Raw genomic sequence first — 24,902 nt, 5'->3', positions numbered from 1 at the left:
CAAAGAAGAAGACCCACGGCTCACACAAATCCAGTCTCCATCAAGCACATCCCGATCGTCGATCTACAGTATAGTTCACGATCTCCATCACCGAGCAAACGATCTGAACAAATTACACATAACTCTTAAAGATATGAATGATTTGAAAGAAAAAACTATGGAAGAGATATGAACAAGATTGAGACTTTTTGTTGATTTTTCAACCAAAATTGCCTCAGCTGGTCTAATGCCTACGTGGGCATTGCTTGCTTTTTGTTGTCTTGGTTTGTATTGAAAAGGGTCTTGCTGCTTTTTGGGTTTTGAAGGGTTGAACATTTGCTGGAGATTGGTTGCTTTTTGGGTTTTGAAGGGTTGAACATTTGCTGGAAATTGATGGGTTGGTTCTTGATTGGAGCTTCTTCTTTCTAAAGTCAGGTACGTTTGTGGGGTTGACTAGAACTCGAGTCTTAGAGACTATTGTTCCACGTGGATTCCACGTGGAATTTTTATTCATGTCAGCTGTCTCAGAACTCTGTAACTCGAGTTTTTAAAACTCGATTTGCTATTGAACTCGAGTTTTAAAAACTCGAGATGCTAGTTTTCCACTTTCTTTCGCAACTTGTCAACTAACAAAATTCTTCTAATAATAAGGTTAAATGGAAAAAAAAAAAAAAATCTCAATTTTAGTGTTAAGTATGATGGAATTTTGTACTGAAAATCCAATTTACCTCCTTTAAAAACCAAAAATTACCAAAAAAGGTAAATTGGTTTTAATGACTAAAAATTTCATCGAACTTAATAGTAAACAAGTGGTAGGGGGTTAAGTGTAACATATTTTGAAAATTGGGAGGTTGATCATGTGTTTTGATAGTTTAGCGGGTTTAGTATAAAATATATTATTAATAATAATTAAAAAAAAAGTGTATATGGCTCCATTTAAATAGGTTTGTAGGAATTTTTGTCCAATTCATTACATAGAGATTCATAAAACTAACAAGGTCAAATTATTTAAGTGATTCACATGACTCATGTTACAAAAAATATGCGTGGATAATCTTGATTGAATTTCCATACAATGTCTTGTAAAAAAGAAAAATGTAAAACAAAAAGTTTGTCATATGGTGGATTTGAGGAGATAAAATTTGTCCCTTTTAAAAAAAAATCACTTAGGGGCTGTTTGGATTTTGGTGTTTCTATCACTCATCACCCTATTTTCATCACTTAAAAATGGTAAGACCCACGGAGAGAAAGTTTGTTTGGATTTGTTTTCAAGTTTTGTTTCCATCACTTAATTCTCTAATTTTTGAGTAATGAGTTAGCAAAACTAAAAACAACTTTTAGGTGTTTTTGAGTTATAGAAATTGAGTTATGATGACATTTTTGTAAATACACACATATAAGGGACCCACGGTCAGAGTATTGTCACTTCCAGGCACTACTTTTCACAACCCCACCAACGGTTCCTTCAGCACCACAACTCCTTCACAGTTCACACCACAAACTCCAAACCACACAAACACAAAACACATCCAACCTCATACCTCCTCACGCACACCCTTAGCCCAACCACGCCCACTGAGCCCCATCTTAGCCAACCCGCGCTGCCCAAAGCTTAGACTGTTCTTCACGACACCGCCTAGAGCTCAGGCCATTTTTTAATGTTTCAGGTCCCGGAAAACCTAAATTAAGCACCAAACAGAAACTAACAAAACCCAATAAAATTAAACTTAGAAATCTAAACATATCAAGTCAAACCCCTTAGAAATCTAAACGTTGGAAGAGATCAGTTCTATTGGGTCACGATGGATGAGATCGGTGTCGCTGCTACATGTCAGAGGAGATCTTACGGTGTTGGGTGACAATGGGCACAAGGTAAGCAACGCTAGGTGACGTGGAGATCGACGTTGGGTGATGGTGGATTTCCTTTGCTGGGTTCGTCGAGGGTTTTGGGAGAATAATAGGGCTGAAGGGGAAAAATAAATGAAATGGCTTTGGGCTAGTGTGTTATGCGGGTATGCTTACCGTGAGCCTAACAAGGTGCTCAGGTAGTGGGTCCCACATTTTTTTTTTTTTTTTTGAGTTATCATAAGTTGGAAACAAACAAGTGCCAAACATGCCACCTTAGGGAATTGGGGTTTTTTTCAATGATAAGTGATGAGTAATGAGTGATGATATTTCAATGATGAGTGATGAGTGAGCATTCTTTTCCATCCAAACAACCCCTTAGTTTTCTATGTGAAATCACATGACCAAACGGGATCATGTGGCAGCATCTATTGCAAAATATGCATACGTTGCATATATCTCTTGATATAAGTATTCTACATCATTATGGATAGATTCTTTTGTAAGAAAAGTATCTCAGAAATCTTTTCGTTCTGATAATGACATATAAACAACTCATGAATGCACAAGCCAAGTTTGATGATTCCTTAAATTTAAAAACTTGTTCAAGAGAGACCATCACCTAAATCAAGTCATATGCCATGTTCAGTTGGGATATGAACTATGAAGCTCAAAAAATTACTCTAGTTTGTACTTTGTACTAGCTGAAGCCATTTTTTTTTATCTTCTATAGTATTTTCCTTCATATAGATTCCTTGCTACAAATGCATCTTATAACACACCATATTACATTTTTTTTTAGATAATTAAAATATGCTATTAACCCCACATCTTGAACTCTTTTAACCCTAGATCCCTAAGCATTTTATACATGGAAATGTGTCAATTAAGCTACAAACCCGAAGAAAAAAAAAACTATATTGTAATACATCTCTACATTTGAACACTCCATTATATTTAAAAAAAAAAAAAAAAGTAAAGGGAAAAAACTTAAATATAATTTCTTAAGCATTAATTATTTCATGGGACAAAAATTAGATATAATTTTTTTAAGCATTAATTTTTTCACCAATTAAATTCAACCATATGACAGTATTAGACGTAGTTTTTGCTCATAGACAGTTAAATTCAATTATATGATTCAATGGCCATTACAACTATACGATTAAATTTAATTAAAAAAACGTAAAGTAAAACACTTAAAAAATTGTATTTAAGTTTTGTCTTATCTCAAAAAGCTTCACATTACAAATTTCTGCTAAATCTTTTCATTAGCTGAACTGAGAATAGAGAACAGAATGGGTCCTGCCATTTGGGAATAAACATGGATCAAGATAGCCATGGGTAGGGTATGGGCAGGGTATACCCATACCCAACCCAATTAATTTATCCATAGATATCTAATTACCTTACCCAATTAGTATCCATACTCAATTGTTACCCAGTTTGTTTACCCATGGATATCCATACCCTACCCAAACCCAATTTTTATAAAATCACCAAATATGCTCAAAAACCACTAAAAATACCAAAATATCCTCAAAATCTCTAAAATGAGCAAAATACCCATGAAACCTCTAAAATTGCCAAAATGCCCCTGATATCTCTAAAATCACCAATTATGCTAAAAAACCACTAAAATGACCAAAATATCTCAAAATCTCTAAAATGAGCAAAATACCTATGAAATCTCTAAAATGACCAATATACCTCCAAAATTACCAAATATGCTAAAAAACCACTTAAAATTGCCAAAATACCACCTAAACCTAAAAAATGATCAAAATACCCCCGAAACCTAAAAAATGACCTGAAAGTTCAAAAACGTGTACAAAAACACTTTTGAACGTTTAGACCCCCAAAAATCAATTTAATCAACACATGCAATATGTTAAACAACTAGTGTGCGGAAACTTAACATATGCTATAACAAGGAATTGATTAAACAACTATCTAAGCCACATCAAAATAAACCACAGCAGATTAATGTAAAGGCAGAGATAGAGAGGAAGGAAGATGCAAACACAGCGATAACACCAGATATGTTATCGAAGAGGAAACCGAAGACCTCGGCGAAAAACCTCTCCGCCGCCCTCCAAGCGGTAATCAATCCACTAGAAAATACAGTTGGGATACAAGGACAGCAATAGACCCTCCAAGCCTAATCTACCCAATGCACCTAAGCCCTCCAAGCTTCTTGCTCCAACGAGGTTGCGTCGAACCTTTTTCTTTTCTAGCTTTCCGGATTCCGCTACTTCACCATAGCATCAACCAATGAATATTGGCTCCTTCCTAACTGCTTCCCAGAACTCCAAACGTCTGTCTCACAGGGATGATAATGGTGAGAACCAGGTTTGGTATAATGGCCTCTCAAGGATTTGACAATGGAGAGGAAGAGAGTGAGGGAATTTGATGAGACTCTAAGGTAGAGATTGTGGGTGAAACAATCTGGTTTTTCTTTAGGGTTTCTCTCTCAAAATTCTCTCTGGAAGCTCTCTTTCAATCGTGGGTTAAAAGGGTATTTATACTGGAGTGAAGAGGAATGCGAAACGTCAGGTTTTTCCAAAACAGGGGTGGCTCGCGGCTTGACCTCGCGACTTGACTAAGTCGCGAGTTCCAGTCGCGAGTTAACCGTATGGCCAGTTGTCCTGTTTTGTCCTGTAGTGCTCCAGCTAGCATGACTGTTCATCTTCCAGCATGCTTGGCACGTGTGCATCTTCTGGCGGGTTGAAGCCGCGAGTCCAGTCGCGAGTACCAGCCGCGACACTCTGTTTTTCTTGCACACTCTTGAGCAATCTTCACACTATCTCACTCACTACCCTTACAACAATCCCACCTAAATACAGGGTTACTAAATGCTGAATTACAAGCAAATTTGGCACGGAATAAAGCCAATTAGATGGTTGAATAAATTCAACCTTACAATCTCCCCCTTTGGCTATTCCGTGACAAAACCCTAAAACAGACTCTAGACTTAACATGTGAGTTGGGAACAGTTGATCAAAACTCACTCACACCTAATTCTAGAAGCTGTGAAGCACTTGAATCATATGAACATAAACTCCTGAAACACAACAATACACCATGATCATTGTAAGCAGAAAATTATAAATGCATATGAAACAGGCAATATAAGATCAAGCATAAGATGGAGTTAATGAACAAACCATGGCTTGATCAACCAAGTGAACACCACAAGGTAGTGATCACAGTGTTCATTCATACTTGGAATGAACACAAGGACATACAAGTTAACAAGCACAAAACAAGACACTTGTATGTACAACACTCAACCAATGCATAGCACACAAGGCATATGCATCTAGGAACAATCCTACAAGGGCACAAGAGTGACAGTACAACAATCACAATGCAGAACATTTAGATTAAAGTACTGATTTCAACATAGCATAAAGGCTGCACTTAAGCATGGTACATACCACAAGGCCTACAAACTATGCATAAAACATAAACCCTCAAAGCTTACAAAAGCATATGGGTACAAACCAACAAATACCTGAATAACATCATCCAAATATATTTAAAGAATAAACCAAGAGTATATGAAAAGAGTTAGTAACAGTTATACACCAAAACACAGTGTATCAAAACCAAAAGAACCATAAGTTTAGAAGATAAGACGAAAAACAAAAACAAAAGTATGTGTGTGTGTGTACTCCCCCTATCGCTATGCACACTTCCCTTTGAACTTTTCTCCCCCTTACTGAATGCTCTCCCCCTTTTTGTCACGAATAGCTAAAGACTCTCGTCCAACTTTCGTTGAATCTCATCTAGCTGATTCTCCATAGTCTCAAGTCGCATTTGGACATGGTTGTTTGTGGAGTAGAGAAGTGCCACAAGCTCATCAATCCGTTTCTGAATATGCTCAAGAACACTGCCGACTCTGTCAGTAGGAGAAGCAGTTTGTGCTTGCGGAATACCAGCCGGTGAAGCTTCAGGAACATCACGAGATGCAGATGTGGTATGTGCAGGTGTCTCTGAGTCAGGGGCAAATGAAGGACCCGGAGAGATGTGAGCATGTCTTGGTGATTTGGAGGAGTGACTTCTGCTCGCTTGAAGAGTGAACAAAGAAATGGGACGTTGACGAGTCAACATTTTACCATCTGCAGGAGGAATAATGCCAGCACTTAGGATGAGTTTCATGACGAGACTGCAAAATGGAATGATTCCTCGAGCTGTAGATCGACATGCGGTCTTCCTCAAGTTGTAGTAGATGTGAGCACAGATATCAATGGGGGCTCCGGTAATGAGATCACACAGAAATATAGCTCTCCCAAGATTGATGAATGTAGTGTTGGACAGTGGGTAGAGATTGGTGAACATGATCAATTTCAGTGTGGTCAACTCAGGTGCAAACTTTGCGGTGCTGATGGAAGTTCCTGCACTAGACACCTCATGATCGTGTCCTAGGATTTGTAGAATTTCCCCAACCTCTGGATTTCGTTCATCATAGGGAGTTAAATTCACATTCTGAGGTCTGGTGATGCGGAGAAGATCTGCGATGGAGTCTGGGGTAACACTAAACTCTGTTCCTCTGACCCAGAAAACGAGGACAGGTCCAAGATCAGATGCATTGGAGAAGCATTCTTTGACCAGTTCATCCATTGGATCATCAAAGTTTCCGAACAGGTTTGCCCAGTCTCGTTTCTCAAAGATTCGAGGGATGAATGTAGTCCCTAAGGTGTTGAACTCTACTACCCGCTCCACTATAGTTGTTGACTTGTCAAACACATTTGAGTAGGCGTGTGAGTTCAGGGGAACTCTGAATCTATCCTCATTGGGATCTTGAGATGCTTGAGATGATAGACGAGTCCTTTTAGCAACTGGGGATGCTGATTCGTCAGCAACAATGTCTTTACCCCTGGAAGATCGACGAGACATCTGCAAGAGAACAGACCAACAGAAAAGAACCAAGCAACAATACCCCACAAAAGATTGTCAACAAGATTCAGTAAAACCAATATTTCAATGTAGAAACCCAGACCAAAAAAAACAGACCCAACCAAACCTTCCAACAATACACAGAAACACAAACTAATCCGTGCATCAAATTTGGTAAAAGTGCACCAAGACGAAGAAAAACATCACAACTGTCAATGAGACAGGTTAACATGACCATGATATGCAATAGGAAACAGCATTTGAAACATATTGAACATATAACATAAAACACTCCAACAGAGACATGAGTATGGGGAAAATATTGCAATCATGAAGAAACCAAACATCCACACATCAATATTCAGGTAAGAGTAATGAGTAAGTCACATGGACACCAAACCCATTTCAGAAAAGATTCTCAGATTCAATAATCAGTAAAAATTCAGAACAATGAAAAACACATTGACTGCTCAGCATGAAAACGGGTGAGAACAATATCAAAAACAGGATACTCCATACCCATTACACATAGAGATAAGAATAACGAACACAATACCAGTCCAAACAGTAACAGAAATATGCAGGAAAAAGAAACTGAGATTGAGAAAGCAAAAAACCCATACCTTTTCTTGATGATTTGGAGAAGAGATGAAGCACCAAAAGGTTTTGAAAAATGGATTCACGAAGAGTTTTGGGAGAAAACAGCAGTTTTAAGAAAAGATGAACAGTTACAAAAGTTCGAGGGAAAACTGAAAGAGGTTTAAAAACTGCTCCTGTTTCTGCAAAACACGCGATTTTCGCGACTGGTTCAAGTCGCCACACAGTCGCCAGCTCAAGCCGCCATAGCACACAAGAGGAAAATTTTGAAAAATTTTTCTAAGTGTTTTTCGCGACTGGAAGGTCTACCCGCGAGTGAGTCGCGAGCTGAGCCGCGAAAATCTCTGAGTGAATCTCGCGACTGGACCTTCCACTCGCGAACAAGTCGCCAAAACTGACCAGCGAAGATGCGACTGAAGCTCGCGACTTGACATATCCGCGACTGAGCCGCCAAAACAGGGCAAAACTGTATTTTTGAAATTTTCAGATTTTTCCAGCAAAACACTTTCCAAAAACACCTAAAACACTCAAAAATCTTTTTGTGCTTGAATTAACAAAGATTGAGCATGTGAAAACACATTTTATCAAGTACAATCACACAAATGAATATGGCATTTATCAAACATAAACTTGTGTGTTGTGTGTGGATATCAACAATGAAATATTCCTTTGTCTAATGTGAAGCTTCAATGATCAATTCAACCAAGGCATACACAATTAGCACTAGATCATGTGACCAATCTCAATTATAGAAATATGAATATATGACTTCCCACACAACTTGATAACATAACTAGGAGCCTTTCATTTGACTCCACTTTCAGCCATAACATTTGATCTTTTGAGGCAATCATCTCTCATTGTGAGAGGGATAGACAACACTTTTCTTTGAAGAACAGGCCTTTGGCCTTTTTGAAAGAAATTTCACTTTTGATATAAGGTCGCTTACCCTTTTTCCTAATCAAATACTAGAATGTGCGACAGGCTTTTGCAGCTCAATATCTCTTTTCATTTGGAGATTTACATTTAGTGAGCTCTTTTTAGCAAAACAAAAAATAAAAAAAATGGGAAGAGATATAGGCACAAGACTATGCATGTTTCAAGATCAACATAACCATTCACTAATCATTCATGACAAGTTTGAAGATCTATTTACAACAATCACATAGATTTCAAGATTTTTCCCATAGTGATATGAGTGCATGAAGACAAGCAATGCTCGACAATGCACAAAGCCATTAGCACAAAGGTACACGGCAAAACGAGTTTTAAGACAAAACTCAACAAAGTCAATCAAGCTTTTTGATTTTCAAATTTTTATGTAATTTTTTTTTGGATTTTTGACTCAAGAAACAAAAAGATTGATAAAACACAATTAAGAGATATTCACAAGAAGGCAAACAAACAAACGAAATCAAAACCAACAAGCATACCAAACAAACATAGTCACAAAGCATAGGAAGTATTAATGCATGGACATGTTGTAATGCTTATGCATGAGTACCCCTTTTCACCCACACGACACTTGCGTTTGGGGTGATTTCCTTAGAGGATTGGGTACGGGAGTTAGGGCTTTCAAACCTTCGTGAGAAGCTTTCCAAGCAGTTGGTGAATGCACCAATCATCTTCATCACGTCCATCATTCCGGGATCTCCGTTTTGCTCTCTAGGTTGATCCCCTGCCCACGTTCTCCTATCAACTCTTGGTCCTCCTGACCTTTGAGGAGTAGCACTGTTCTTTGCTCTCAGCTTTTGGCAATTTGGTCGAGTGTGCCCTTGAAGTCCACAGTAATGGCACACATACATTCCTCTAGGACCTCTTTGTGGTCGAGGACGTGACTTGGCACGAGACTCAGACCTGCCCACATACTGATTATGATGATTCAGCATCCGTTGGTCCACCACATTCTTCTTCTCCTCCACCTTGAGCTTCACACCAGTAGAGTCAGTTACAACTGGATCTTTGGCTTTGACAAACTTCACTTCTTTGGTGACATTTCCAGTTGAACTACTTTCTCCGCTATAACCCAGTCCGGATTTGTCTGAGAAGCTCTTTTGAGAAGATATAACATCATCTAGCTTCTTGGTGGTGACCCTCTCTATTTTTGCATTTGCTTGAACAACCTCACTTTCAAGAAATCTCACTTTAGTGTAAGCTTCGGAGAGCTCACCATTCAAAGTTTCAATCTCGCATTTGGCCTCCCTATACCGGATTAGGAGACTTTTGTAGTCCTCCTCAGCCTTCTTCATCTTTCTCACAGCAACCTTGGCCACCTTTGTGTATTCGCCAGATTTCTCCAAAAGTGAGTTGTAATTTTCTTGAAGAGTAGCTGTGCTTTCTTCTTCTTCAGCTTCTGATTCTTCAACAATTCCTAGTGAGTCATTCTCACTATGTTCTCCAAGGTCTTGAACAAGCAAATTCAATTCATCCGAAGACTCAACATGAGCAATAGTCATGAAAGCTGAGTAGTTCCCTTCTCCATCACAGCTTTCTTCAGATTCTGAGTCGGACGAGTCTGAATCACTCAAAGTCGTGGCATACACCTTGCCTTTCGATTTCAAGTAATTAGGACATTCCTTCTTGAAGTGTCCATGCCCGTTGCATTCAAAACAAGTAACACCTTGTGTGGATTGGGATTCTTTTCCATCTTTCCTCTTGAAATCCCTCTTCTCCCTTCCAGAATTTTGGAAATTTCTCTTATCATCAAATTTTCCATTGTTTTTGAATTTCAAAAACTTCTTGAAATTTTTAACAAGATAGGCTACATCCTTGTCAACCATATCTTCTCCTGACGAGCCTTGATCTTCCACCTTCTCATTAACGGTCTTTAGAGCAATGGATTTACCCTTCCGTTGATTTGGCAGCGACATTTCATAGGTCTGTAGAGAACCAACCAGCTCCTGCACCTTGATGTCGTCAAGATCCTTGCTCTCTTCAATGGCTGTCACTTTAGCACGGAAGCTTTCCGGCAATGATCGAAGGATCTTCCTTACAATCTTAGAGTCCTCCATCTTCTCCCCCAAGTTAAACTTGCTGACAACTACTTCATTTAACTTCCCATAGAACGAGTCGAAGGACTCATCCTCACTCATCTTGAGTTCCTCAAACCGAGTGGTCAGCATTTGTAACTTGGTATCTTTCACCTTCTTCGTGCCTTCATAGGTTGTTTCCAGAATCTCCCATGCATCTTTGGCAATAATAATATGTGAAATCCTGTGAAATTCATCTGGAGACACACCACAGAAAATAGCATTTAGTACTTTACTGTTAGCATTAGATGCAGTAAGTGCTGCCTTATCCCATGTGGATTTGGCTGCTTCAGGTTTGGTCCAACCCATCTCAACAGCATCCCACACGGATTCATCAATAGAGCATAAAAAGGCTCTCATACGAACCTTCCAAAATGCATAATTACTTCCATCAAAATATGGAGGTGCATTAAGTGATTGAGACCTATCCATCTCAAAAAGAAAGGGAGTCAAGGATCACACAATGGTAATGAAACCAAACAGATGTGTACCCGCTCTGATACCAATTGAAAGTTCAAAAACGTGTACAAAAACACTTTTGAACGTTTAGACCCCCAAAAATCAATTTAATCAACACATGCAATATGTTAAACAACTAGTGTGCGGAAACTTAACATATGCTATAACAAGGAATTGATTAAACAACTATCTAAGCCACATCAAAATAAACCACAGCAGATTAATGTAAAGGCAGAGATAGAGAGGAAGGAAGATGCAAACACAGCGATAACACCAGATATGTTATCGAAGAGGAAACCGAAGACCTCGGCGAAAAACCTCTCCGCCGCCCTCCAAGCGGTAATCAATCCACTAGAAAATACAGTTGGGATACAAGGACAGCAATAGACCCTCCAAGCCTAATCTACCCAATGCACCTAAGCCCTCCAAGCTTCTTGCTCCAACGAGGTTGCGCCGAACCTTTTTCTTTTCTAGCTTTCCGGATTCCGCTACTTCACCGTAGCATCAACCAATGAATATTGGCTCCTTCCTAACTGCTTCCCAGAACTCCAAACGTCTGTCTCACAGGGATGATAATGGTGAGAACCAGGTTTGGTATAATGGCCTCTCAAGGATTTGACAATGGAGAGGAAGAGAGTGAGGGAATTTGATGAGACTCTAAGGTAGAGATTGTGGGTGAAACAATCTGGTTTTTCTTTAGGGTTTCTCTCTCAAAATTCTCTCTGGAAGCTCTCTTTCAATCGTGGGTTAAAAGGGTATTTATACTGGAGTGAAGAGGAATGCGAAACGTCAGGTTTTTCCAAAACAGGGGTGGCTCGCGGCTTGACCTCGCGACTTGACTAAGTCGCGAGTTCCAGTCGCGAGTTAACCGTATGGCCAGTTGTCCTGTTTTGTCCTGTAGTGCTCCAGCTAGCATGACTGTTCATCTTCCAGCATGCTTGGCACGTGTGCATCTTCTGGCGGGTTGAAACCGCGAGTCCAGTCGCGAGTACCAGCCGCGACACTCTGTTTTTCTTGCACACTCTTGAGCAATCTTCACACTATCTCACTCACTACCCTTACAACAATCCCACCTAAATACAGGGTTACTAAATGCTGAATTACAAGCAAATTTGGCACGGAATAAAGCCAATTAGATGGTTGAATAAATTCAACCTTACATGACCAAATACCCACAAAACCTAAAAATGTCCAAAATACCCCCGAAACCCAAAAATTATCAAAATACCCTCTAAACCTAAAAAATGACCGAAATACCCCCATAACCTAAAATTTGATTGAAATACCCCTAAAACTTTAAAATTACCAAAATACCCCCGAAACCTAAAAAATGACAAAAATAACTCCTAAACCTAAAAAATGACCGAAATATCCTTGAAACCTAAAAACTTACTAAAACACCCTTGAAACTTGAAAATTACCAAAATACCCATGAAACCTAAAAATTGACCGAAATACCCCGTAAACCTGAAAAATGACCAAAATACCCCCGAAATCTATAAAATGACAAAAATGCCCCTAAAACCTATAAAATGTCTAAAATACCCTCAAACCTGTAAAATGACCAAATACGCCCAAAACCTCTAAAATGACCAAAAATAACCCCAAACCTCTAAAATTACCAAAAATACCCCGAAACCTATAAATCGACCAAAATAGCCCTAAACCTCTAGAACAACCAAATGCCCCCAAAAAATAGCTAAAATGACCAAAACACCCTTGAAACCTTTAAAGTGACTAAAGTACCCCTAAACCTGTAAGATGACCAAAATACATTTGTAACCTCTTAAATTACGAAAATAGAGGTTTGGGGTATTTTGGATGTTTTGAGGGTATTTTTGTCAGGATCAAAGGTTCTAAGAATATTTCAGTCATTTTGTAGGTTTTGAGGGAATTTTGGTAATTTTTTTGGTTTCAGGGTTATTTTGGTCATTTTTTTAGATTCTAAGGGTATTTCAGTCATTTTTTAGATTAAGGGGGCATTTTTGTCATTTTTTAGGTTTTAGGGATATTTCTGTAATTTTTATATTTTGGGGCTATTTTGGTAATTTTATAGATTTTGGAGGTATTTTGGTAATTTCAAGGTTTCAGGGGTAATTTTTTTATGTTTCAGGGGTATTTTGGTCATTTTTTAGGTTTTGGGGGGTATTTTGGTTATTCTTTAAGCTTTGGGGGTATTTTGGTTATTTTTTAGGTTTTGGGATCTTTTGGTCATTTTTTAGGGTTGGGTGTATTTTTATCATCTTATAGGTTTTAGGGGCATTTTTGTCATTTTATAGGTTTCGGGGTATTTTGGTAATTTTATAGGTCTCAAGAGTATTTCAGTCATTTTTTAGATTTAGGGGGGTATTTCAATTATTTATAGCTTTTGGGGGTATTCTTGTTATTTTATATGTTTATGGGGTATTTTGGTAATTTTAAGATTTTAGGGGTATTTTAGCATTTTTTAGGTTTAGAGGGTATTTTGGTAATTTTAAGTTTATAGGAGGTATTTTGGTCATTTTTAGGTTTCAGGGGGTATTTCGGTAATTTTTTATGTTTCGGGGGTATTTTGTCATTTTTTAGGTTTTGAGGGTGTTTTGTTCATTTTTTAGGTTTCAATGGTCTTTCGATCATTTTTTAATTTTAGGGGTTATTTTGGTAATTTTTAGTTTCAGGGGTATTTTGGTCATTTTTTTAGGTTTTAGGGGTATTTTGGTCATTTTTAGGTTTTGTGGGTGTTTTGATCATTTTTTTTAATGTTTCGAGGGATTTTTTTTTTGCTAATTTTTAAGTTTCAGGAGTATTTCGATAATTTTTTAGGTTTAAAGGGTATTTCAATAATTTTAAGTTTATGGGGGCATTTCAATTATTTTTAGGTTTCAGGGGGTATTTCGATCATTTTTTAGATTTAGAGGGTATTTTGGTAATTTTTAGGTTTCGGTGGTCTTTCAATCATTTTTTTGGTTTATGGGGTATTTTGGTAATTTTTAGTTTTCGGGGGTATTTTGGTCATAGTTTAGGTTTTGGGGTTGTTTTGATCATTTTTTATGTTTCGGGGATATTTTGGTAATTTTTAGATTTTTGGGGTATTTTGGTCATTTTTTTGGTTTAGAGTGCTGTAGGGACACGATTTGTTTAACGGCCCAAGATTGACGTTGGGCTCATATGCAAAGGACCCCAACAATATGATTTGTAGAGAGTGGGCTTGAAAGGCATGACCTTGGGCACAGGTGGACGGTTTGATCGTGGCGTCTATGAAAATTCTTGTACGGGTGGGTCTGCTTGACTAGCTAGACCCTCCATTAGTGCGGGTTGTAGGATCCAAGTGCTCGGACGCTGTCCCAGGATCCCCCTATCCTTCCCTTTCTCCCCCCTTTTATACTCATGTTTGTTTTCCTCTTTAGAGTCCACGTGTAAGTTTCACTTTTCTGGGGTGCAGACTTGTCCTGTCAACCCATACCCAGTATGGTTTGGGGTCGTTGGGAAAGTTAAAGGGTATGGTTTAAAGTATGGACTTGTCAGATACAGGGCTTGGTATTATGATGTTGACAGCTTTTTCCCTTACCCTGCCCCTGAACTCAGTTTCCCCCTTTCTTCAGGCATTTCGTGAGGTGCCGAGCAAGAGGTCGTCCTCGGCAATGGCTCTCCTCGGCTTGGGCCCTAGGCCCTGGGCCCCCATGTAGAGTGGGACTGGGCCGTGAATTCACTAGCCCCACAATAGCCCCTTAAAATCCTGCTGCCCGACTTTTAGTTGGGGATGAGGATTTTGATAATACTGGGCCCACATCACGACTCACTCAGATTATGTACTTTTTGATGTTTGGGCTTTTCCATTTGCATAGGAGATGCACCGGATTAAGAGGCATTCCTTTAGTCTTTAGTCACGCGGTGCCCTTTGACGTTCCAGTGTTCGAGACGCGCCTTCACGAGAATCCTTTAATCTTATGGTTGCAGGTGGTGTTGGGAATTGAGCCGAAACCATTTTGTCTGTAGCGTTCCTTGGAACTCTGCGTGAATTAAATGTCACCTCCTTGTCTTTTAAATAAATAGGATAGGAGGTTGTTCTACTTACACATAAATCCTTCAGTTTCCTCCCAAACCATAATCCTTCAGCCATAATCGCAGCCTCCATATCCGGTGTTATCAACCCTTAGCGTAATATGCTTGAGGCGCGGGTTGGGGTGAAGGAACTCCATCCGCCACAGAGGCGCCGAGTCCTTCTGAGACTTAAGGTAGCGTGGTCTGGGCAAGGGAGGCACAGATTCAAGAAAATATTCCGTCTTGACAAAGGGGGTAATGGTGTTTCTCCTTCTTTTAGTCAAAATCCGGAGCAGGTACTGGTCGCACCAAATTCTTGGTGCATTAGAAGTAAAGTTTTTCGCCATCAGTGTCGTCTGCTTTATCGCAGACGTGGTTACGTGAAGGCCCATCAACTTCCGGCTCCCTGCACATTTTCTTCAGCGGTGCTGGCCTCAAGTTGGGTTCTCTGCACCTTTTCTTCAGCTCCGCTAGCCCGAAGTCGGGCTCTCTACGCCTTTTCTTCAACGGTGCAGGCCCCACGTTGGGTTCTTTGGCTGCCTGAGTTATAGGCATGTAAAAGTGCCGAGGAATGGTTTTCCTTGAACAACGCCTTGAAACAACAGCCAACCTCTCCTCTGTACTACCTCCTCGGCTTTCTCTTTACTCTCTTGTACCTTTCTTTTCGCTTATGTAGTTAGCTTTAATATAAGCTTATTCCAGCTTTTCATTGTACGTTGTACTATTTCTTTGTCTTAATAAAAGTGGAATTTATTTACTTGTTTTGAATATTTTTCTCTTTTTTTTTTTTTTTTTTTTTGCAACAACTACTTTTTGAATGGGTGTGCTCTGTGTGTTTTTCTTCAATGATACTTGGAGCAGGAAACCTTGAAACATAATCCGACTAATTCTAATTTACCGACATTACTAGGCATAATAACGATAATTCACAGTAAATTAAATTCAGGAAACTAACCGAGATAACAGTCGAATGTTCCGTAATACGTGCGAGGAGATCGTCCGAGAACGATAAACTCTAAATAATTCATCCGAGAGGATGGTCGAGCAGTGAGGGACTTCGATTGTGTTTTTGGTAACATGTTGATCTATATTGCATCAATCCCTTTGGTACTGAGGGCCCGAGAGCAGACTTGGGAATCCATGCAGTTTAGGGATTAACCCAATTGTTAATGGGGAGCTATCCTCGGACAGATTTTAAGGTCCATGTAACGTAGTTTTTCTTTTGAGTACTTGGTTTTCCCAGAGGCTTGAGTCTGAGGACCATACAAGGCCTTGGTTTTGTCCAAAATTTGTATTTTTCTTCTAAGTAGCTGGTTTCCCCAGAGGCTTGAGTCCGAGGACCATACAAGGCCTTGGTTCTGTCCAAAACTTGTATTTTTCTTTTAAGTAGTTGATTTCCCCAGAGGCTTGAGTCCGAGGACCATACAAGGCCTTAGTTCTGTCCTAAACTTGTATTTTTCTTTTAAGTAGTTGGTTTCCCTAGAGGCTTGAGTCCGAGGACCATGCAAGGCCTTGGTTCTGTCCCAAACTTGTATTTTTCTTTTAAGTAGTTGGTTTCCCCAGAGGCTTGAGTCCGAGGACCATGCAAGGCCTCGGTTCTGTCCAAAACTTGTATTTTTCTTTTAAGTAGTTGGTTTCCCCAGAGGCTTAGGTCCGAAGACCATACAAGGCCTCGGTTCTGTCCAAAACTTGTATTTTTGTTTTAAGTAGTTGGTTTCCCCAGAGGCTTGGGTCCGAGGACCATACAAGGCCTTGGTTCTGTCCAAAACTTGTGGTTTTTCTTTCAAGTAGTTGGTTTCCCCAGAGGCTTGAGTCCGAGGACCATGCAAGGCCTTGATTCTGTCCAAAACTTGTATTTTTCTTTTAAGTAGTTGGTTTCCCCAAAGGCTTGGATCCGAGGACCCTACAAGGCCTTGGTTCTGTCCAAAACTTGTGGTTTTTCTTTCAAGTAGTTGGTTTCCCTAGAGGCTTGAGTCCGAGGACCATGCAAGGCCTTGGTTCTGTCCAAAACTTGTATTTTTCTTTTAAGTAGTTGGTTTCCCCAGAGGCTTGGGTCCGAGGACCATGCAAGGCCTTGGTTCTGTCCAAAACTTGTATTTTTCTTTTAAGTAGTTGGTTTCCCCCAGAGGCTTGCGTCCGAGGACCATGCAAGGCCTTGGTTCTGTCCAAAATTTGTATTTTTCTTTTAAGTAGTTGGTTTCCCCAGAGGCTTGGGTCCGAGAACCATGCAAGGCCTTGGTTCTGTCCAAAACTTGTATTTTTCTTTCAAGTAGTTGGTTTCCCCAGAGGCTTGGGTCCGAGGACCATACAAGGCCTTGGTTCTGTCCAAAACTTGTGGTTTTTCTTTCAAGTAGTTGGTTTCCCTAGAGGCTTGGGTCCGAAGACCATACAAGGCCTTGGTTCTATCCAAAACTTGTATTTTTCTTTTAAGTAGTTGATTTCCCCAGAGGCTTGGGTTCGAGGACCATGCAAGGCCTTGGTTCTGTCCAAAACTTATGGTTTTTCTTTACTTATCTATTGATTTAATTTCCAAAGGTTAGCCTTTGACCCCGGTGGGTAGGGGTTAACTTAATGTTGGAAGCCCCTAGAATTGCCTGTGCCCTTGGCACTGCCAGGCATAGCTCCTAGTGGGAACTTATGTTGGAACAACAACAACATGTCGCTGGTAATGAAGGCACCGTCATAGACCCTTGCTCGACAAAGGCTTAACTCCGCCGCCACCTGAACCAACGCGCAAGCCCTCCCCACAGACGGCGCCAATTGTAGGGACACGATTTGTTTAACGGCCCAAGATTGACGTTGGGCTCATATGCAAAGGGCCCCAACAATATGATTTGTAGAGAGTGGGCTTGAAAGGCATGACCTTGGGCACAGGTGGACGGTTTGATTGTGGCGTCTATGAAAATTCTTGTACGGGCAAGTCTGCTTGACTAGCTAGACCCTCCATTGGTGCGGGTTGTAGGATCCAAGTGCTCGGACGCTGTCCCAGGATCCCCCTATCCTTCCCTTTCTCCCCCCTTTTATACTCATGTTTGTTTTCCTCTTTAGAGTCCACGTGTAAGTTTCACTTTTCTGGGGTGCAGACCTGTCCTGTCAACCCATACCCAGTATGGTTTGGGGTCGTTGGGAAAGTTAAAAGATATGGTTTAAAGTATGGACTTGTCAGATACAGGGCTTGGTATTATGATGTTGGCAGCTTTTTCCCTTACCCTACCCCTGAACTCAGTTTCCCCCTTTCTTCAAGCATTTCGTGAGGTGTCGAGCAAGAGGTCATCCTCGGCAATGGCTCTCCTCGGCTTAGGCCCTAGGCCCCCATGTAGAGTGGGACTGGGCCGCGAATTCACTAGCCCCACTGCATTTCGGCAATTTTAGAGGATTTTAGGAATAATTTGGTCATTTTCAAGTTTTAGGGGCAATTTGGTAATTTTGATTATTGGGTAATTGGGTGGGTTGAGATTTACCCATAATAATTTGGTTGAATTGGGTTTGAGTTAGATCTAATTAGTTAAATGGGTAATAATGGATAATATCCAAACCCTACCCAATTACCTTCTACCCATTAAGAACTGAGTATTACCCAGAATAATTGGATCGGGTAGGGTTAGATATCCATTACCCAATGGGTATGGCCATCCCTAGGATCATTATGCCCAATTTAACAACTGAATTATAACATAAAAGAAAACAAAAAAGCTTAATATGTTCACAGTTATCTTTAGACCAATGGATGCATTTTGCCATTCCAAAATCATAAATGGTTGATTTTGGAATGGTTAGAAAATAATCAATTCAATCATTTAACAGACATTCTAACAACTTCAATATATATAGTATTTTTCTTCAATTTGCTATGCCTTGCGTTTTAGCTAGGACTGGGGATGCAAAATCTTTGTAAAGCAGTAAACCATATTAAGAGATCCAAAATGACATGAAAATAAGACTGTTAATGAACTACAAAGGATCATAGTAACCCAAACTGTTTCATAAAGCACACATCACTACCAAGCATCATAGGTAGTGTGACCTGAAGCGTTCATAAAGCAAGCATACATCAGATGATACAAGAGAACTTAAAGAGGAAGATGCATAAGAAAACTGAATTAAAGAAGGCATCGGCATCACCAGACACATCGGTAAGTAACATGCGACTGGGTGATTTCACCACCATAGGTAACCTTCAACACTTGCCCTTTCTCAAGGGCGAAGTATCTTGCAATTGCATCTTTTTGCAACATTCGAGGAAGCTGAGGAAAGAAAACCAAAGTGAAATATAACACTGACTTTGAGCAATTTAAATAAATCAACACATAATCATAATTCATATGCCTTAAATGGGAAGTGATAAGTTTTTGGCATAATCTATTGGCTACAAAGAGCAGTTTTCCTCTATCAAGACACTGCAGACAACAAATTACATGCTGGCTAAATTAATAATACCTATGTCAACTTTGAGTTGGCCAACAAACGACATTCACAACCTAAAGGCATAAGTTCATTGCCTTATTTTATTATCAATTACCATCAGAAGAAACAAAATCAGCATTAAGAAGAAACTGTACCATTTCTATCTTGTCAGACAAAAGAAAGCTCAAGGATTATCAATTCCATCCCCAAACTAAGAAGCTAAAACAGAAACAACTTAACCATGAACCAACTTTACGTGATGAGAAAGCATTATAAAATAGTAGAAGTAACATTCCTTATATGTCTTCTCTCTCTCTCTCTTTGGGGGGTCAGGCCTTTTAGTAAACTATTATAACAGAATGTTTGAATTTTAGTTTATCTGTTTAAATGGTTTCATTTGAGTAAGAAAACTCTAAGATTCTTCCATTGATTTTATCATGGATAGAATTATGCCTTACTGATATGAGTTTGAAATGATCAGGTGTGAGATGTTAGTTCAGATTCATGATACAATCAAGGCAAACCTTTGTAACCTAAATCCATCATATGTTTGTCGTTAGAATTTTGATGAAGCAATTTATACTAATATGGTTAAATGATTTCCTTGATTTTAAATCCTCAAATCTAAATGCAATACCAGTGCACCCAAGTATTTGAGTCCTCACATAATGGAAGTTTTCAAACTCTTGTAGCCCAAAGAATGGAAATTGAATCGATTTCTTAGCTTCCTGCTTCAAAGAGGAAAACGCTTTATTTATTGGGGATTAGAATGAATTTTCACCCTTCAGTTGTGCTATGCTTATGGTTTGTAGCTAGTACAAAGAGCAGATCAAGATGGCAATACCCCACTCTTAGACGATAAAATCCTGTAGTGCACCCAGCCAAGCCAACATACCGCTATATAGCAGTTGTAGCAGTTACTTCATTCCACGGTTCAAAAGCATAAATTCTATAAAAAGAGTAGCTTAAGATGGAAATACCCCAATAAGGTTTTCAGCAATTGTCGTGGAGGGAAATATGAAATTTGAATCACATTTCCAACAAAGGATAGCAAGAATGATACAATAGAAATAACTCTTTACATTATTTAAAAGCACTTCAGGAGATTTGTGATACAGGTCACCCCAAGAAGTAACATACTGTATATTTTACTTGAAAGGGTAGAAGCATTGAGAATGCCATATATTTGGGGCGAAATCCTGAACCAAGATAGATCTTTCAGATCTGAAAGTTTGGTAATAGTAAAAATGTTCTTCCTTCACAAACAAACAGAGAACATTGACAGGAAATATGAAATTTCTGCATAGCACCATTGAGACCATATGAGGTCACTAAAATTTATGTCCTATTGTCAATCAAATGACTACAGCTAAGTCCCTTTACTATGTACTTTTTTGTAACACAAACCCTTTTTTTTTTTTTATAATTAATAAAGATATATATTGAAGAAACTACCTTATGCAGAAAAACATAAGGCATATTGCATGAGAAATGCAAATTGCAGTTCAGATTTATCATATGCTAAATTGTTGTTCCTGCTTTAGCATATTTCATAATATACCATCTCATAATTCTAAAAATTTCCAAACAAGTCCACAATTAATATATATATATATATATATATATATATATATATAATATAACAATTTCTTAAACTAAGATAAAGCAATACACCTATGATAGCCACAATTCTTAAGTCTTCCTCTTATTTTCCCCTGCCTATCCACCAAAGAATCACAAAATTTTTTAGGCACACCATACAATCCATTTATTGTGGAAAAAAAAAATAGATTATGAAAATTAATCCACTTCCTTCCAAAAGGCAACCCCATTTACACGGGGCTTAGGATCAAGAGTTAGTTGAATTGAGTAGTCTTGAAGAAGCATTAAATATTTGCATGACTATTCCAGAAATCAAAGTATCAATACAAGTACATCGGATGCACATATGCTCCTATTAGCACATTTGATGTAAAAAAATAATTTCATTATAAACACACACAAAGCAATAATCCACTGCCAGATTTACCAAAGAAATCAAACAAGCTCTGTTTCCTGAGATATCTCCCCTGTAGCTTTTCTAAATTTTATTTTAATTTTACTGATAAGTGCTTTTCTAGATTTTATTATCCAAAAATAAAATAAAATAAAGAACTGACCTGCTTTTCATCTATGTTGTACTTTTTTAAGAGCCTTTGTTTCTCTTGGTCAGTCAGAACGCGATGCTTTGGCTTTAACACATGCTTAGTAATGTTAACCAGCATGTCAGTGATCTGACAAAAAACAAACCCATCATGAAAATGTTGGCGAATGAGATCAATAAATGATTAAATTTAACATTTCCCATCAACTCAAGCTTTTGGAAGTATTAGATTATTAACTTCAGACTCAAGGATTAGTAAACAAGTTTAATAAAAGTGAGAATATTCAAAAGAACTTCATTCACGCAAAGCCACATAATGCAGTCCTTTTCAATCTTAAATAAAAAAAAGACAGGAACCTATATGTGCCTTAAACATCCATAACTGTACATTGTAAGAAGAACAAGTTAGTCAATTAATTTTTTGACCTGAGGTGCCCGACAGTAGTTTAGGAACTCTATGTTACTTTGAAGAATAGAAGATTTTGTTCTAGACAAAGTATCTTTCTAGATTGTTGAAGGCACAATGTGGAGACAACTTTTTCTACGTGGTCAAAAAAATAAAATTTTACATTAAATTTTTATATCATATACTCTCATTTAGTGATAAAGAAAGCACCAGATTTTAAGTGTGTACACACAACAACAGTGCATATGACCCATGAAAAACCTAAGTTTTCCGAAACCAGACCACGGAAAAAGGATAAGTAGATCAAGACAATAGATGGCATGTTAAAAGGCAAAGGGCTAACTAACCTGGAATATTTCAACTTTAAATGGAAGAATATCCACAGCTTTTAAAGCTTGGTTTGTTATATGGTTTTGCACTATTAATATCAACCCACTTAAAGTCTCCTTGTTGGCAATCTGACTTGTAATGAGACGGATCGAATTAACTTTTACCATACTTGGGCCACAAAAAATTACCAAAATCTGCAATTAAAAATGAAAATAAAAACCATCATTAGATTTATCAAATAAGGACTGCTTGATGTATAACTAAAATCAAATCTCGAAAGCAAATAAAGTGCCAAAAAATAAATAACACAACATTTCCTATTGCTGCCTTTTTTTCTGACACTTCGCTCTGTTTGTTTCGACTTTAATATTTTCTGGAAAATTAATCATTTTTCAAAAAGCATTTCCTAGAAAACTATCTCATTTTCCTATGTTTGGTAGTAACTTTAAAATGAGTCGAAAAACTATTTGTTGACTTCTCTTATTTAGCTTCGCGTGAGATATAATTGTTTTTCAAAAAATTTTAGTGAAAAACAACTCTATCTCACGCCAAGCTAAATAAGGGAAGTTAAGAAATAGTTTTTATTTTTATTTTTTATTTATTTTTATTTTTATTTTTTTATTTTATTTTATTTTTTTCAGATACTACCAAATACAGAAAAATGCGGAAAACTATCTTCACATAGGGTTTTCTATTAATACAAATGGCGTGTTAAGTCTATCAATAATTCATTTCTGTTCAATAAAAATTCTCATGTCAAGACAATCTAGCATTACATTTTGTCATCAAACACCAGTACTTACACCCAAAGAAAAAGACTAAAACGAAACACAGCTCAAAAATTAAGCAGGAAAATCTTAGCCAATAACAGAATTAACAACAAAATCTATACCACTTTGCACCATGATCAAATGCTATTTATATTTACTGTACCATATATCAGAAACGAAGTAAACAAATGCACTATGAAAATCCATACTGAAGTTTATAAAAAATAACCACAAGAAACAGATGGCACATACTGCATGTTGGCGTGAAAGGTGATGAAATTAGCTTCTAGCCAAATTAAAGGTACAACAAATTGGGCTCAAAATGAGAGGAAGAGTTTAGTGCGGCTAAAGAAAGTGCAGGCAAATTAAATAGAGGGTGAGAATGACTAAGGCAACAGACCTCAACATGAACATGAAAACAAATACTAATTTAGCTGAGCTGAGTGTGCTTTTAATACAATCTGGAGTTTCCTTTCATCCTTAAATCCTCCAAACTAAAACCTATTATGTACATGCAAATTTGAAGTTCACCTAATGAAGAACAAGGTGCCTAGCATACACAGCAACCAAACAATCAGAAACGCAAATAAAAAAAGGCTAAAACTTACAAAGTGAATAGTATTTTTAGCACACCATTACTATTTTGTATTTACTAGACAAAGAAAAGTAACAAAGATTTTTTTTTTTTTTTTAAAGCTTAGCTCAGCTGAGTGTTTTTTTAATATAATCTGCAGGTTACTTTCATCCATAAATGCTCAAAACAAAAACCTGATGTACATGCAAATTTCTGGTTTTTTTTTTTTTTTTTTTTTTAACCGATGAATATACATGCAAATCTTTAAGTTCACCTAATGAAGAAACAAAATGCCTAGCCTACACAGAAACTAAGAAAAAAGGGGCTAAAACTTAACATTTAGCACCCAAAGAAAACACAAGAAACAACAGAAACTGAACTAACTGAACCATATTTCTAGCACTGTACTATTCTATTTCCTAGTCCAAGACTTCATTAAATCGAAAAACCAAGACAAACCCAGAAAAGGCTTACTACTAGAACTATTTGCTAGTCCAAGACACAAGAAACAAGGAATAAAAAAAAAACCTGATTCATTGGAAAAACCAAGACAAACCCAGAAAAGCATTATTACTCTTTTGAGAGGGTCTGTGCGATGAGTGGCGGAGAGGCGGAGGCGCTCAATGTCGGGAGTTTGGCCATGAATGGCTCTGAAGTCTTGGAGAGAGAGCTCGATCTCTGAAGTGGGTACAGAATAGCCTCGGTCCTTGATCATTTCCAGCACAGTTCTGCGAGCTAGGTAGTATCTGTGACTCTCGGTGCTTTCTTGGTCCACATAGCTGCTCATACAAGGTCCTAGAATCTCCTGATCCCCATTCATTTCACCCTGCCCCTCAGCTTCAGTACCAGCACCCTCCATCTCTCTCTCTCTCTTTCTCTTTCTGAACAAAAATGCCAAACAAGCTCCCTTTGTCTGTATTTCTATATGTCTCACCAAAATGACTAATCTATAACCACAGTTTACTTTGGAGGAAAATACTTCAAAAGCTCTTAAGAGTATTTTTCACAGTAGTGGAGTTAAAAATTTAGTTTTTTAGTTCTATCAAAAGTTATTTTATCTATTTTACCTACACATATCGTAGCAGTGAATCTATTTTAGTTTTCAACACAATAAAATAATATAAACATCACAATAAAATAATATAACCACTACAATAAAATAATATATTCCATTATCCAAAAAAACATCATAGCACTGACCACAACCACTCTACCATCAGCCACAACCACAACCACCACAACAGGAAAAAAAAAAAAAAAAAAAACCCACAACACCACAAAACATGGCACAACCACCGCCAACATAGCACCACAAAACAAACCCACAGCACACCACAAAACAAACCCACAGCCACAAATCACAAATTGGACCCATAAATCACAAATCGAACCCACCAAACCCAAATCTAGCTACCCAAACGTCGAGGGACCGGAGTTAAGCTTC

At 38.2% G+C, this 24,902-nt stretch overlaps 1 protein-coding gene across 1 annotated transcript; it reads right to left on the bottom strand.

Moving 5' to 3' along the window:
- Window positions 1-18,755: 18,755 nt before the first annotated feature.
- Window positions 18,756-24,370, bottom strand: LOC126693498 (DNA-directed RNA polymerase V subunit 5A-like). Its single transcript, XM_050389484.1, has 4 exons — window positions 24,033-24,370; window positions 22,132-22,308; window positions 21,395-21,508; window positions 18,756-19,075 (listed from the first exon to the last, which is right to left on the bottom strand). The coding sequence occupies exons 1-4, from the start codon at window positions 24,315-24,317 to the stop codon at window positions 18,950-18,952; spliced, it is 702 nt and encodes a 233-aa protein (XP_050245441.1). The 5' UTR covers window positions 24,318-24,370; the 3' UTR covers window positions 18,756-18,949.
- Between the last annotated feature and the right edge of the window lie 532 nt (window positions 24,371-24,902).

The sequence above is a fragment of the Quercus robur genome, chromosome 7 (genome assembly GCF_932294415.1).
Source record: "Quercus robur chromosome 7, dhQueRobu3.1, whole genome shotgun sequence".
Lineage (NCBI taxonomy): Eukaryota > Viridiplantae > Streptophyta > Magnoliopsida > Fagales > Fagaceae > Quercus > Quercus robur.
The sequence above is the reverse complement of the archived record's forward strand: the minus strand, read 5'-3'. Positions and strand labels throughout refer to the sequence as shown.

Coding starts and splice junctions, on each gene's coding strand:
- LOC126693498 (XM_050389484.1), bottom strand. CDS start 24,317: ATGGAGGGTGCTGGTACTGAAGCTGAGGGGCAGGGTGAAATGAATGGG. Junction 22,309..24,032: donor GCACAGACCCTCTCAAAAGA/GTAATAATGCTT, acceptor TTTTAATTGCAG/ATTTTGGTAATTTTTTGTGG. Junction 19,076..21,394: donor ACAACATAGATGAAAAGCAG/GTCAGTTCTTTA, acceptor TTCTTTCCTCAG/CTTCCTCGAATGTTGCAAAA.